The sequence below is a fragment of the Schistocerca cancellata genome, chromosome 1 (genome assembly GCF_023864275.1).
Source record: "Schistocerca cancellata isolate TAMUIC-IGC-003103 chromosome 1, iqSchCanc2.1, whole genome shotgun sequence".
NCBI classification, from domain to species: Eukaryota; Metazoa; Arthropoda; class Insecta; order Orthoptera; family Acrididae; genus Schistocerca; species Schistocerca cancellata.
Window position 1 is genome coordinate 1,034,472,760 of NC_064626.1, and position 16,841 is coordinate 1,034,489,600.

The 16,841-nt window shown below is 44.2% G+C and overlaps 1 protein-coding gene across 2 annotated transcripts in view; it reads left to right on the top strand.

Moving 5' to 3' along the window:
* Nucleotides 1-16,841, top strand: part of LOC126089736 (uncharacterized) — a 134,305-nt gene that overhangs the window by 112,605 nt on the left and 4,859 nt on the right. The window contains exon 1 of one of the 2 annotated variants that reach the window (XM_049906932.1): nucleotides 13,538-13,695. The exons of the other annotated variant lie outside the window; for it this stretch is intronic. Coding sequence (XP_049762889.1) covers nucleotides 13,632-13,695 — 64 coding nt within the window. The 5' untranslated portion in view covers nucleotides 13,538-13,631. Of the gene's footprint in view, nucleotides 1-13,537; nucleotides 13,696-16,841 lie in introns of those variants that run through there. 2 annotated transcript variants of the gene reach the window in all.

The following is a 16,841-nucleotide window of genomic DNA, read 5'->3' on the forward strand; positions in this document are numbered from 1 at the left end:
AAATTTTTTGTCACAGTAACATTTGGACTTAAAAAAGATAGGGTTACTTTGAACACCGCAGGTTTTACAAAGCATGTTCGTGGTGAAGGTCTTATAACTTTGCCTTCCAATGGGCTTCGAAGTGAGTGCCCCAGACAGTTATGATGGGACATTCAGTTTAAAGAGAGCTCCCTGTGACTACAACTCGGAATTTTTCGCATAAATAAGCGCTTTCTAGATCAGTAAATGCTAGTGACTCAAATTCAGATTTATTTGTAACTGAGGCATAATCAGTAATCGTTGTGCAAATTAAGAAAACGGGTACATATGTTAGGTTCAAATGGTTCAAATGGCTCTAAGCACTATGAGACTTAACATCTGAGGTCATCAGTCCCCTAGACTTAGAATTACTTAAACCTAACTAACCTAAGGACAGCACGCACATCCATGCCCGAGGCAGGATTCGAACCTGCGACGGCAACAGCAGCGCGGTTTCGGACTGAAGCGCTTATAACCGCTCGGTCAGAGCGGTCGGCAGAGTTTAGGTGTTACCTATTAATCGATACTCTGTTGGAAAATGAAAGCGGTCTAAGACTACAAGTGATATTGTATTTTTGCAAATGAAGTTAACATTTTTCTGCCTAACGTGCCTATGAAGCTTTAAATATGACATGTGTGGAGAAATGTCTTTGCCTTCGCGCCTATATCTCCGCATCTGCGCATCCAATATAAGGCGTTTTGGACTATTTACACTCACAAGCTATAACGAGGGCGTGGTGGCAGCATAGTGCAAATTCTCTGGCATTTAGAGCGTGACTCCCTGAACGACAAGCTAGATATAAAAAAAACGAAATAAGATACAAAAACTCTTCTACGGGGGAAGTAAACGTCTGCCAGAGGACAGGCGACATAGTTTGTGAAATTTCTAATTACAGACACACTTCAAAATTTTGCATAACACTACATTTCTCCAGAGCCACTTTCTTTATGCGAGGTTCCAGAGTCAATAGTAATTTATTAAAGGTTACACCTACGATTCATCTTGGCTATAAACTTTTCTTAAAATTAATAGTTTATTAATGTCTACTACAGGCTTGTTTCGGTTTTTGAGCCATTGTCAAGCACTACTATCACATAAATGCGAATCGACAACACTTTTGCACCTTGCGCGTTTTCATTTTGTGGTACGTATGCATCAGTCGAAACTTAAGCAAACGTACAATGCCGCACACGTGCGCCTAGAAGTAACGGAAGAATGTAACGTTGTAAGTAGTACGTGTTACAACAGGCTGACAAATTAGGACTTTTGTTAGAGTCAGTATGCGTCTTGGCATCAATATGACTATCAATGCAGTCATTACTTCTTGCCTGCCAGTGTAATAGCGCAGACGTTTTTGGTGATGCCCATGTACGCCAAAATTAAATCGTAGTCAGTGTAGAAATGTTCTTGATGTTCATCTGTATGCTAGTACCAGTTGACAATGGCTAAAAAGTCGAAGCAACTCTCTGTGTGCTATATTTTCAATTTTGACGAATGTTTATATCAATGGGGAAACCATGGTTTTAACCTTCAATATATTCTTTTATTTTAATCAGCGAGTTTTCCTAAGTTGTTTATATCACACTATTATCCTGTTTCGGCCATAATTTGTTTTTTCGTTGAATGGCTTCTTGTCACGCGTTGCTGCCAATGGTCATCATCAAAAACGACATGACTTCGAATCGATACAAAGCACTTCGTCATGCTTGTCCACCCCCGGTAGCTGAATGGTCAGCGTGAAACGGGACGGGAAAACTGTGTTATGAAACTGCAGCCATGACAGCTGCATCTCTTATCGCGTTTGTGCCTTATATTTACAAATCAACAGTGAAATAACCATTTGCGGTAGCAACGTTTGCTAGGGTTTGCCTTTTACGTCTACACACGCAGAAGCACAAAATAAGTAACGATAACTGAATTTGATCCACGTTGGATGCAGTTGAACTCTGTGATCGTTCCTTTATGGAGTGCAGGATAGTAACCACTACCAGTCACAACAGAAGGTGATTTTACTTAATGCACGGCCGGTTTCGGGCTTGTGCCCACCATCAGGTGATTTTACATTGAATTACATGTTTCAGTGCTCAGTGTTGGAGATTCCTGTGTGAATAAAAAACAAATAATATGATGCTGACTAAATAGAACCAAATGAAACAAGTGGAAGTAGCTAAGCGACATGTGTTTTAAAATCTTCTAGTACTTACACGCAGCTGGAGTATCCATGTCGTTTCTACAATATATCATCTCACCCTTTACAAAAATATCTCGATTTCTAACACATGAATTGTACCTGAGGTGACGAAAGTCACGGGATACCTACTAATATCGTGTCGGACCTCCTTTTTCCCGGGTTCGATTCCCGGCGGGGTCAGGGATTTTCACCTGCGTCGAGATGACTGGGTGTTTGTGTTGTCCTCATCATTTCATCATCATCCCGGAAAGTGGCGAAATTGGACTGAGCAAAGGTTGGGAAATTGTACGGGCGCTGATAACCACGCAGTTGAGCGCCCCACAAACCAAACATCATCGTCTCCTTTTTCCCGGGGTAGTGCAGCAACACGACGTGGCATGGACTCAACAAGTCGTTCGAAGAGTCTTGCAGAAACATTGCGCCATGATCCCTCAATAGGCGTCCATAATTGCTCAGGTGTAGCCGGTGCAGGATTTTCTGCACGAAATGACCTCTCGATTATGCTCCATAAATATTTGGTGGGATTCATGTCTGGCTATCTAGCTGGTTAAATCATTTTCTCGAACTGTCTGGAACGTTCTCCAAACCAAACGCGAAAAATTGTGACCCGTTAACATGGCGAATTGTCACCCATAAAAATTCCATCGTTGTTGGGGAACATGAAGTCCATGAAAGGCTGCAAATGGTCTCCAAGCAGCCGAACATCGAAACGACCCAGTCCATTTCACGTAAACACAGCCCACACCATTATAGAGCCGTCACCAGCTTGCACAGGGCCTTGTTGACAACTCGAGTCCATGGCTTCGGGGCGTGCGCCAACTCGAATCCTACCGTCAGCTCTTACCAACTGAAATTGGGACCCAGCTGACCCTGCCATGTTTTTACAGTCGTCTAACGTCCAACCCATATGGTCACGATCCCAGAAGAGGCGCTGCACAGGATGTCGTGCTGTTAGCAAAAGGCACTCGCGTCGGTCATCTATTGCCATAGCACTTTAACGCCAAATTTCGCCACACTGTCCTAACGGATTTGTTCGTTGTATGTCCCACCTTTTGCTATCTGCCGTTATTTTACGCAGAATTCTTTGTCTGTTAGCACTGACAACTTTCTTGGCAGTTAATTGAAGGCTATCGGCCACTGTGTTGTCCGTGATGAAAGGTAATGCCAGAAATATGGTATTCTCGGCACACTTTTGACACTATGGATCTCGGAATACTAAATTTCCTAACAATGGAATGTCCCGAGCGCCTAGCTCCAACTAGCCATCCATGTTTAAAGTCTGTTAATTCGCATCGTGCGGCCGTGATCACGTCAGTAATCTGTTCACATGAATCATCTGAGTACCAAAGACAGCTCCACCAACGTCCTTTTATACCTCGTGTACGCAATATTACCGCCATCTTTATATGTGCATATCGTTATCACATGACTCTTGCCACCTAGTGTATATTATTCGTCATGGTGAATAATGGTATTGGTAGTTCCATGTCAAGACTTTGATACAATTTATGTTAATATCTTCAGAAGCATGTACACTCGCAACGTTTGACGTCGTTACCTAGGAAAATACAGGTTGTGGTCAAAGACGTTAGATCTAAGACGTTCATATATGATACCCATACAGAAACATAGCAGATATTACCGATTAGGAAAATAACATTGTTACCTGGTTATGGAACTTCACTGTCATTCATAATACATACAATGTTTGCCGGCAAATTACACTCCTGGAAATGGAAAAAAGAACACATTGAAACCGGTGTGTCAGACCCACCATAATTGCTCCGGACACTGCGAGAGGGCTGTACAAGCAATGATCACACGCACGGCACAGCGGACACACCAGGAGCCGCGGTGTTGGCCGTCGAATGGCGCTAGCTGCGCAGCATTTGTGCACCGCCGCCGTCAGTGTCAGCCAGTTTGCCGTGGCATACGGAGCTCCATCGCAGTCTTTAACACTGGTAGCATGCCGCGACAGCGTGGACGTGAACCGTATGTGCAGTTGACGGACTTTGAGCGAGGGCGTATAGTGGGCATGCGGGAGGCCGGGTGGACGTACCGCCGAATTGCTCAACACGTGGGGCGTGAGGTCTCCACAGTACATCGATGTTGTCGCCAGTGGTCGGCGGAAGGTGCACGTGCCCGTCGACCTGGGACCGGACCGCAGCGATGCACGGATGCACGCCAAGACCGTAGGATCCTACGCAGTGCCGTAGGGGACCGCACCGCCACTTCCCAGCAAATTAGGGACACTGTTGCTCCTGGGGTATCGGCGAGGACCATTCGCAACCGTCTCCATGAAGCTGGGCTACGGTCCCGCACACCGTTAGGCCGTCTACCGCTCACGCCCCAACATCGTGCAGCCCGCCTCCAGTGGTGTCGCGACAGGCGTGAATGGAGGGACGAATGGAGACGTGTCGTCTTCAGCGATGAGAGTCGCTTCTGCCTTGGTGCCAATGATGGTCGTATGCGTGTTTGGCGCCGTGCAGGTGAGCGCCACAATCAGGACTGCATACGACCGAGGCACACAAGGCCAACACCCGGCATCATGGTGTGGGGAGCGATCTCCTACACTGGCCGTACACCACTGGTGATCGTCGAGGGGACACTGAATAGTGCACGGTACATCCAAACCGTCATCGAACCCATCGTTCTACCATTCCTAGACCGGCAAGGGAACTTGCTGTTCCAACAGGACAATGCACGTCCGCATGTATCCCGTGCCACCCAACGTGCTCTAGAAGGTGTAAGTCAACTACCCTGGCCAGCAAGATCTCCGGATCTGTCCCCCATTGAGCATGTTTGGGACTGGATGGAGCGTCGTCTCACGCGGTCTGCACGTCCAGCACGAACGCTGGTCCAACTGAGGCGCCAGGTGGAAATGGCATGGCAAGCCGTTCAACAGGACTACATCCAGCATCTCTACGATCGCCTCCATGGGAGAATAGCAGCCTGCATTGCTGCGAACGGTGGATATACACTGTACTAGTGCCGACATTGTGCATGCTCTGTTGCCTGTGTCTATGTGCCTGTGGTTCTGTCAGTGTGATCATGTGATGTATCTGACCCCAGGAATGGGTCAATAAAGTTTCCCCTTCCTGGGACAATGAATTCACGGTGTTCTTATTTCAATTTCCAGGAGTGTATATACCGTTATAATCACTGGTTTTTACAATTATTTTATTTTTTAGTTTTGTTCTTTTTACTGTTATTTAATTTTTTACTACTAAAAATGGTTACAATATTACATAATTTAGCAGCAAACATTATATATATTATAAATGCCGGTGTGGTTCCATTAATATATATGAGGTTCATTTTCGTAGTCTGTAATATCTGTTATGTTTCAGTATGTGTAACATCTTTGAACGTCATAGAGCCAAGGTATTTGACCATAACCTCTGTTTTCCTATGTTCCCACGTCAGATATCGCGAATGTATGTGTTTCTGCAGTTATTAATATTTACTGTAGCGAAACATAAGATAGAAGTACCAATATTTACCATGACGTATAATATACAGGTAACTTGTAAAAAAATGTGATGAAAACAATGAGGAATCGACATGGATACTCCAGCTGTATGTGAGCACTAGAAGACTTCATAACACATATCGCTTAGCAATGTCCAGTTGTTTCAGTTGAATCTGGTTATTCATCATCACATAAGTCATTTTTTATTCAAACAGTGATCTCCAACATTGAGAGCAGAAACATGTAATTGAATGTCAAACCACCTCAACATGGATATAAGCTCGACTCCGGACTTGCATTAAACAAAATCACTTTCTGTTGTGACTGGTGGCAACGGTCTTGCACCAGTGGTAACACCGGTTCGCGTCAGATCACCGAAGTTAGGCGCTGTCGCCCTTGGTTAGCACTTGGATGGGTCACCGTCTGACTCTGCCCGGTGCTGTTGGCAAGCGATGTGCATTCAGCTCTTGTGAGCCCAACTGAGAAGCTACTTGACTGAGAAGTAGCGGCACAGGTCACGAAAACTGACAACGGCAGGGAGAGCGATGTGCGGACCACATGTTCATCCGTATCTGCATCCAGTGACGCCTAAGGGTTAAGGAAGACACGGTGACCGGTCGCTACCGTTGAGCCTTCAGGGCCTGTTCGCACGGAGTTTTTTTTTTTGTATTGTGACTGGTAGCCTTATAAATAACGTTAGGTTCCAAGAACGTTCCTGTTAATACGAGTGAAACTAATTCACCCATCAATTAATATCTCGGTGGGAGTATACTTAGTTTCGAGTGAAGTTAACACGGGGCAGGTAAGGAACCTATCTCACCGTAACGGTATGGAGATAACTCTGGGATGCGTCTCTCTAGACTCTACGTCACAGTTCTAAGCGACGTCTGCGCAAACAGCGTGACAGCGCACCAGTAATGTAACGACAACACACTGACTGAAGTGTTTGTTACAGCTAAAGACGAAAGTATCCGGAAGTCCGTTAACCACCTACATTTTCGAAAAACACTTTGGACAGTTTTTGTGAACTTAGTATCTATTTTGACTTCCAAAAACAAAGTAGTCGCTAGGCAAGTCGAAGAAATGACCTGTCACGTGGTAGCATACTAATTCCCCTACTCTCTAACATATTTACAATGTACCAGCCGTGACCCCATCTTACTTCATGTTTGGCGTTCGACGATGATCTCACCGTCTTTGCTCAGCAAAGAAGTTTCGTAATAGTTGAAGAATGCAGCAGCATGCGAGACGAGCGATTAGTGTACCTTCGGTTTAACCAACTGAGTCTAACGCACAGAAAACACTTCTTCTTTTTCTTTTTCTACTTCTTCTTTACACTATAGATATCCATTTCTCGACATAGGCCTGTTCCAAAAATTTCCATGTCGATCTTTGCTAGGAGGTCCGGATTCAATTTTTTTTTCTCCAAATGTCGCTGGTTGCCGTCTCTCCAACTCTCCAGAGGACAGCCGACACCTCTCTTTCTCTTCCTGACTCGTTCGGACGCCACTGCATCAGTGTTTTAATTCATCTGAAGCTGTTTCTGGCTACGTTTCCTGCCCCAGGCCACTTCAGTCTCGCAATCCGCTCGACGCCATGGTATCTTCTCGTTATTCTTCTTATTTCTTGCTTCTTGGTTCTGTCGCACAGACTCACTCCAACAATTGCTCTCCCTGTTGCCCTTTGATAGACCGAGAGGCGATTTGTGCTGCTCGTCGGAAGAATTATTGTTTCGAGCCCGTACGTTGTTACTGGCAAGATGACACATTTTGCATCTACGTTGATACCTTTCTGTCCCGTAGGTAGGCAATTAGATACATTCTTTAAATTCAAGGCAAAAAATTTATTACTTTTGGATACATCGTGGGAGCAGATAGTGATCAATGTTATTAGTAACAGTTACTTTTAAAATCAATCTTGATCCCAAATTTATGTATTCTGGTAGCCGGTTTCGACTATGCCTGTGGTCATTTTCAGACATTCAAGTCCAAAACAAAGTCTGATCAGAGAGCTACAAATATTAAAGAAATATATACAGGGTGAGCCACCTAACGTTAACGCTGGATATATTTCGTAAACCACATCAAATACTGACGAACCGATTCCACAGACCGAACGTGAGGAGAGGGGCTCCATTTAAAAAAACGTAGGTTTGTGTTAAAAAACATACTTCCGTGCATTTTTGTATGGTTAGTATTAAACAATTACACTAGCCCCTCTCCTCACGTTCGGTCTGTGGAATCGGTTCGTCAGTATTTAATGTGGTTTACGAAATATATCCAGCGTATATATATATATAACTACAAAGATATAAAACGATGAATTACCAAAATGCCGTATGAGCAGAAGCCTCCTGCTGTTGGTAAATCGCTGCTAGATAGAGCAGTGCACGTCTTACATATATACTGGAGGCTCCACCCACTTTGACAGAATGATAGCATCACTAACCAATGGGTTAAAAAGTCAAACAACAACGTAAAATTGCGTAATTAAAAGAACAATGACAAGAAAGTAAAATAAAAATACATGGAACTTAGTTGGTTCAACAGCTATTGTCAGATAAAATGTGTAAAAATATTAAACATACAAGACAAATGAAAATCGTTTCGACAGTATGTGGGTTGCCCTCTCTGGGCCTGTTGGAGAACCATTTAGAAGTTACTGCTTGCCATGGTAAGTATAAACACCATTCCAAAGATGTGGCAGGAGGCTACTCTCCAACGAGGTTGTTGTAATATCGACAGGAAAACACTGTCACGTCAGACGACGTACCATGAACTATTAGTAAAAAATATAGTTGAGATTGTGTCTCCCTGTCTGACGCCTCTTCTCACGGGATTGTTTCCAGTGATGGTACCTTCCTTTAATCACATAATCACACATGTAGAGCGGCGATCCCGTAAATATAGCGGATTAAGTTGGTATGCCTGAAGTCAATGGGGATTCTGTTCGTCGCCCTCGTTACTGCCCAGGTTTAGACTGTATCTACCACCTTCCGATATTCCACGAAGACTATGTGAAGTGGAATATTATACTCTATACATTTCTGTATCACTGTTCGCAACGCTTGGATACATAGAGGAAACACAGAGCTAGGAGCTTCATCAAGCGCACGATATTCTTCAGGTAACTTTACGTGTTGAGAGAAGGCACGTCTCTGGTCACTGCGTTGCATCTAAAGACATGGATGCGACTCTAAACCTCAGATTGGAGACACGTGCTACGAGTATTGCTCTCAGTAAGATTCCAGGATCCTACTGTAGATCCGCAGGTAACATAAACAAGCGCTTTGCCTTTATGCGACTCAGGAGAAATATATGCAAGCCTAATTTAGCATTAATTAGCTCTCACAGAATTAAGTATACTAAATGAAACTCATCTTATAAGTGGCAGAAACTCTTAATATAGGAAGAACGGGAGTACTTGGGAGAGACTACAACTACTGGAACGATAGATTCACAAGATGATATTGGGACTTCGAAGAACAGAAGATGGTCATTTTAAGAGCTAACAAGAAACCGTATACCAACACAGAGGGAATCTCGGACATCACCAGGAAAAGAAGGAGCGCTGTCTCCGGACGCATCCTTGGAATGGACCATCACAGGTTAACATAAGAAGAAAAATGCTCCGGATCCAAGAGGTGCCAAGAGATCTGGAAGAAATGAGAACACAAGAACCAGAGATATAAAGCAGGGTGATTTTTAAATAAAAAATTCGAAAAACGAAATTATCATAGAAAGGATAGCGAAGAAGGTTCCAAAGTGAAAGAATCTTGGAAAAGGAGAAAGACCAGAAGAAAAGAAACGGATCCGAACTTGGTCCTCAGATAGTCAAAACGAAAAGAAGAAGAAATGTTGGAATTTAAGCTTGCAAGAATGTTACACCATTGGCAGTTTTCGAAAGTCATGAGAGACTACATGAGCTCCCTTTACTTCCTTATAACCAACAAAGATAACCAAAATCTTACCACAGACACTAAAGGAATGTAGAAAAACAGAAAGCAGTGAAGAGCGAACTGTACATCTCCTATCGTCGTCTGTCTATTTTATTTAAAAATGACTCTATTCCGTCGAAAACACACAATGAAACCAACGAGAAATCTGTATCGTGGTCCATCGAAATTATTCTTTAAGTGGCCAGCGGAAGCGGTATAATACTGTAAAGATGTCGCTGGACAAGGACAAGAAACAACTTATCTTTGGACAATGTTGCGCGTTTAGCCTCTTTACTTGTAAGGAAAAACTGCTTTGAAGAAGCCGCCAAAACGAAACATAATTATATTGCAGTACTAGTAAAATTAGTGGTAAAATAAAAGTAGGGAGTTACAAAATACAAAATTTACATAGTAATAACTCTAAAGTGGACCATACCATTCAATAAAATAAATCACACTCCTCTCCAACTGCATTCTAGGCACAAATAGAAAATGTATGAGAAAACATATGCACATCGCACTTTTTGTGTTTCCCTCCACTTGTTGTTCCAAATTAACAACCTCAAAGACAATAGTCCATCATTAAACTGAGCCGATAACACCAAATGTTCTTGAGAATAAGAATCAAAGAGAAATCGAAGTCATAAGCATAGCGCCTCTTCGTCGTCCCGACGGGTCATGGAGTACCGACCCGCCGCCATTCGGCGTCATTCGGATATGGTATAGGGGGACGTGGGGTTAGCACGCTGCTCTCCAGCCTGTATTCGGCTTCACAGCCTATGAACAGCTACTTCTCAGTCGAGTCGCTCCTCAGCTTACGCCACGAGGCTGAGAGTACCCGGTCGCAGTACCACTCACGATCGTTGACCACGTAGTTCAGGAGGCGAACAGTTATGGTGCTTCAAAATTGTACCTGTATCCTGGTCCAAAGAAGCGACAGATATACTTGCATCCTATGACAGCACTAGAAAATGGTATCAAACAGCTACCCTTTCGATATTGCTCCGTGTCTGATTTCCACACTTGCGAGAGAAAAAAATGCTGTAAGGAATCCTGTTATGCAAGATGCAATTGCATGCTTACTTGTAAACTCCGGTGGTCTGTCAGTAAAAGGTATGCTTGGAAACCGAAAGATTGAGGTATCAAATCCCAGTCGAACTACGGATTCTCTCAGTCTGCCTCTCACCGAAGAGAAGATTCGCCAGAAACGACACGTGGATTCTGCTTCCATATCACACTACAGGTCTCCTTTCCCCGCTTGTATTACTGGGATAGGTTAAGGACACACAAGTCGCCGTAGCGGTGTCCAACTGAAAGACTTCCACCTGGCCACTGAACCATACGAAATAATTATCGCACTTCACTGCGTTACAATTTACTGTGCACTCACACATGTTAAAGCAGGTGCTCCACGCGTCGTCCTCACATTGAGGTGCAATAGTACTCTCGTCTCGTCAGTGGCTTACGAAATATTTCGAATACGCCCGGATCATTTCGTAAATCTTGACAGGATTGTACAATTCGCTCCTCATCAGTGGGAGAGCTGTCCATTTCACTTCTCAGATGACCTCAGACATAAAAATGTATGGGACTGAGGTCAGGCGATGAGGTCAGGCAATCATGGAAGGCAAGGTGAAGGCGCTGCTTGAATCATATTAGTGCGTTAGATGTTGTCTTATATCAGCAGCAAAATCTGTTGGTGCCTGGTAATGCTGCCCCATCATGCATGTCCATTGGATGGAAGTTGAGTACCGTTAGGTGGGATAAAATCGTTTCATATAATTTTGTACCAAGAAGGACAATACTTTATGTCGAAGCAATGACGCTTTCGCAGTTAATCCCTGAATAGGCTCGTTTGCAGATCCATGCTTATTGCAACTACACTCCTGGAAATGGAAAAAAGAACACATTGACACCGGTGTGTCAGACCCACCATACTTGCTCCGGACACTGCGATAGGGCTGTACAAGCAATGATCACACGCACGGCACAGCGGACACACCAGGAACCGCGGTGTTGGCCGTCGAATGGCGCTAGCTGCGCAGCATTTGTGCACCGCCGACGTCAGTGTCAGCCAGTTTGCCGTGGCATACGGAGCTCCATCGCAGTCTTTAACACTGGTAGCATGCCGCGACAGCGTGGACGTGAACCGTATGTGCAGTTGACGGACTTTGAGCGAGGGCGTATAGTGGGCATGCGGGAGGCCGGGTGGACGTACCGCCGAATTGCTCAACACGTGGGGCGTGAGGTCTCCACAGTACATCGATGTTGTCGCCAGTGGTCGGCGGAAGGTGCACGTGCCCGTCGACCTGGGACCGGACCGCAGCGACGCACGGATGCACGCCAAGACCGTAGGATCCTACGCAGTGCCGTAGGGGACCGCACCGCCACTTCCCAGCTGTTGCTCCTGGGGTATCGGCGAGGACCATTCGCAACCGTCTCCATGAAGCTGGGCTACGGTTCCGCACACCGTTAGGCCGTCTTCCGCTCACGCCCCAACATCGTGCAGCCCGCCTCCAGTGGTGTCGCGACAGGCGTGAATGGAGGGACGAATGGAGACGTGTCGTCTTCAGCGATGAGAGTCGCTTCTGCCTTGGTGCCAATGATGGTCGTATGCGTGTTTGTCGCCGTGCAGGTGAGCGCCACAATCAGGACTGCATACGACCGAGGCACACAGGGCCAACACCCGGCATCATGGTGTGGGGAGCGATCTCCTACACTGGCTGTACACCACTGGTGATCGTCGAGGGGACACTGAATAGTGCACGGTACATCCAAACCGTCATCGAACCCATCGTTCTACCATTCCTAGACCGGCAAGGGAACTTGCTGTTCCAACAGGACAATGCACGTCCGCATGTATCCCGTGCCACCCAACGTGCTCTAGAAGGTGTAAGTCAACTACCCTGGCCAGCAAGATCTCCGGATCTGTCCCCCATTGAGCATGTTTGGGACTGGATGAAGCGTCGTCTCACGCGGTCTGCACGTCCAGCACGAACGCTGGTCCAACTGAGGCGCCAGTTGGAAATGGCATGGCAAGCCGTTCAACAGGACTACATCCAGCATCTCTACGATCGTCTCCATGGGAGAATAGCAGCCCGCATTGCTGCGAAAGGTGGATATACACTGTACTAGTGCCGACATTGTGCATGCTCTGTTGCCTGTGTCTATGTGCCTGTGGTTCTGTCAATGTAATCATGTGATGTATCTGACCCCAGGAATGTGTCAATAAAGTTTCCCCTTCCTGGGACAATGAATTCACGGTGTTCTTATTTCAATTTCCAGGAGTGTATTTTGCTTCCATTGTCAGATAGTTCCACCGTATTAGTTTTCACTTTTAACGATAATAAACACTGTAGATCAGACCCCATCTAAGCTCCAGAGACGAAACCAAAATCCCATGTACATCTGACGTTCGACATTTCATAATACGAATCCCACACTTCAGTACGGTGTTAGTTCATGTACGTATATTCGCAAGCTACTTTTGTGACACTCACTACCATGAAACACATTTTTCCAGATACTTATTGAGGTAGGCCTCTGCTATTTCGTATCACACTTGCAAATCTGTGCGTAGAGTGCACTCGTTTCTGGCAGCCGGAAAATCACGGAAGGAAATCGGAGGTTCTGTTGGCGACCGTTATGGGTTCTGGCCTTGAGTCGTGATAACACTCAGACTGCGGGTCAGCGACTCAAACGGCCCAAACGATGACCGTGCGACTACGACATGACAGGGAAGATTTTAGGGAACGGTGGCTTCTCGGAACTCGTGAATACGAGGACCATCCTTGACGTCTGTATCAGCAGAATATGTGAAGCGCTACTCGAGTTCGCGAAGCCTAATTGGCCACATGTTGGCGTCGAAGGCCAGAGTCGTTGTAGATGTGCCCGCCGCAGACGCAGAAGTAGAGGGGCAACACCCCGTGTGCTCTTGGGCAGCGTGACGCCGCACGCCGCGACCGTGCTATAAAAGGCCGGCTGCTGCCGTGGTCAGACAACAGTCTGCAACATGAGGTGCCCGACACAGACCGCTCTCGCAGCCGTGCTCTGCGTCGTCCTCCTCTCTTGGACGGGTAAGGCCTCCAACAGCGAGCAGTTATCATCAGTTTGACGTCTGTCGCAGATATTCTTGGTAGATATAAAAAGATATCCATTCACAGAAGACTGTAGATGTTTCGCGTGAATCACATTCTGTCCAAGTCTGCTTCTAAGACTTCTATGTCCATTTACCCAAATGATCAAAAATAACATTTATTAACAGTCTATTTCATAGTTTGTTCCACAGATACTATTAATTTTTTCTAAGAAGTTATTTTCCTGCATGAAACTACTTTTATTTGCTATATATATATATATATATATATATATATATATATATATATATATATATATATATATATATATGAGAGATTTAGTATCTGTGGAACAAACTATGAAATAGTTTGGAAGGTAGGAGACGAGGTACTGGCAGAAGTAAAGCTGTGAGTACCGGGCGTGAGTCGTGCTTCGGTAGCTCAGTTGGTAGAGCACTTGCCCGCGAAAGGCAAAGGTCCCGAGTTCGAGTCTCGGTCGGGCACACAGTTTTAATCTGCCAGGAAGTTTCATATGAAATAGACTGTTAATAAATGTGGGATACTTTCGTGAAATGTTACGGCAAAACTAAAAAGTATCCCACATACGTGCTACAACTGAAAGGCAAGGCAGCAGCAGTCGGTCATTGCAGTGTAAACACTGCCGACTACAGCTTCCATGCAAGACTCCGTAGTTATATCAAGCCTTTCGATTGTTCACTTGTTCCACAATAGACGTTCACTTAAACTCAGTAAACCCGCTGTAAGTAAACACATAGTTCCACTTACGAGAATCGAAACTAATCATGTGTCCAGATCGTATGAAATGGGGCTAAGATAAAAATTCAGCGTAGACTTACCTTTTTGCTGCATATAACGACGGAGCACGGAGAGAGAGCTCTATATGGCCGTGATTACGCTGCTATAGCCAATTCCAGGCGCCTTACCTTGCATTAACAACTTCTGAGAGTAAAAGTGGTCCTATCACGCTTTCTTGAGCGACGCCGAATATTAATTCGTATTCCGATCAGAACTTACCTTCTAATTATGTACAGTCTAATTTTCTCAAAATGATTTCCCTCATACATTTGGATTCCATATTTAAGTGTCATACGCTGATTTAATCTTTGCACATTGAGCTCTGCCTCACGCTAGATTCTCCTTGAGATTTGAGATCATGATTAAGAACACATAAATACCATTGTTATAAGATTTTTTTTCCTTTCGTAGAGTTATTCTTGTGACAGAGCTTAGTCCCCCTCCAGTTAACGTTTATTTCTTGCCGCCAATTTTCGGACAATGACAGGGACATTGGTGTACGTCGAACATCGAACCTCATAAGCTTTGTTTCATGAAATGGACTGGGCAAAAGACAGGATTAGAGTTTAGCTTTCCGTCACCGATAACCTCTGTAGAGACAGAGTCAGTCTGAGCTTAGGGTAGGAAAGGGAACGCAATCGGCCGTGCCTATTCCAGAAAATCAGCCTTAATCGATTTAGAAAACCAACAAGAAGCTTAACTCTGGATTGTTGGGAAGGCGTTTGGAATCCTTTCGAATAGGAGACTACTGTATCAGCACTGTCCCATCCCGATATTGTTTTTTGTTGTTTTACTGAGATGCAGATGGGGAAACAGTCCAGTGTTTGCCTGGAAGGGTATGGAGAAACGCGTATAAATCATTAATCTTTCCCAGGGTTCCAGATCATCCGTTGTTAACCTGAAGTTCAGATACTATACTTATGGAGCTCTCATGTGCACGTCACAAGCTAGAGTTCAACGGGTTGCCCAGCACGAGCATTTAAACCAATAGTATCCGATCTTAGTATGAACTACCAATAGCCTTAGTGTCTGGTGCAATGGATGCTGTTGTTTTTCTTAGGTGGAATAACAAGTTGTTAACTAAACTCGAAATGCGTTAGGTTACACAGTAGCGGAATCATGTTAACGATATGGCATACTTCAGTTGTGTACAGTTTAAAAGACTCACTAAAAAAAAAAAATTCTTAGACATTCCCACAATGTACTATACAACGCAAAAGCGTACCTCAAAATATTAAATGTTTAACATAAAAGTGATGAGTGGAAAATTACGGCTAAATCCTTCTTTAGAGAAAAATGTTAATGCGTAATTTTCCATACAACATTGTTATTATTAAAACAGATAGTATTTTCAGATGTTAACGAATAAGTGCGTCCTGATAGTGTCACATATAGGCCATATCGCAGAACATTAGTAATGAAATGTATTTTAAACAGATATACCAAATAATACATCCCATGACAGCTACATACTTTCTGTTCTATTTAACCACACAGCTGCCTTCTCTGAGATCTTACTCACTGCGATCACCCATCTCTGAAATGATCTTCCTCACTTTATCACACTTCAAAATAACTTCTCTATTGTCAAAAGACAATTACCGGCTTCTCTCCTAAATCAGAAAGTCATCCGTCCTTGATTTCGAAAGTACCCGTTACTCCGTGAGAAACAATTACTCTCATTTCCCACAAGAGTTTTCCATATCGTTTTATGGTGTTGTCAACCTGCCTTTCTCTTTCTAGTAAGAAAGGAGTAGAAAATGTTGTATCTCATTATTGTAATCTTTCTCATATTTAAATTATATCTTGTTTTAAATTGTTACTATTATTATTAAATTTCTGGAACAATAATTCAAAAAGATTGTTGTATGTATAGCAATGGAGCGATGTTACAGAGAGTATTAAGGGGTTAAACTGATCACGTCAAATAAATACTAACTAAAATCGGCGTTCGCCACTACACCACTCGCACATTTTCGCAGCGTCAGAACATCCGTCAAGTGTAAGGTCGTACATCTGAAGTGACCTGTCAGTTGCCAATGTGGTACGTAGAGTCATTATTGAATCTGTGATTGCAAGAGAATCTCATGTAGTCCTTTCTTTGCCAATGCAGGCGGAACTTTGCTACGTGTTCAAAAAGAGTTGTCTGCACTGGACACAACGTGATTCAAATCACTTCTACATGGTAAATAAGTAATCTAAGAAATATCTTAACGTAGCATATTGTCACGAATAGTATCCTTTCTGGCGTGTATTAATTTTCTGCTATTCCGATGGAGGTGTCAGCAAACAGAATCTCATGAAGCATTGTGAAAAGTGACTCGTCTTTC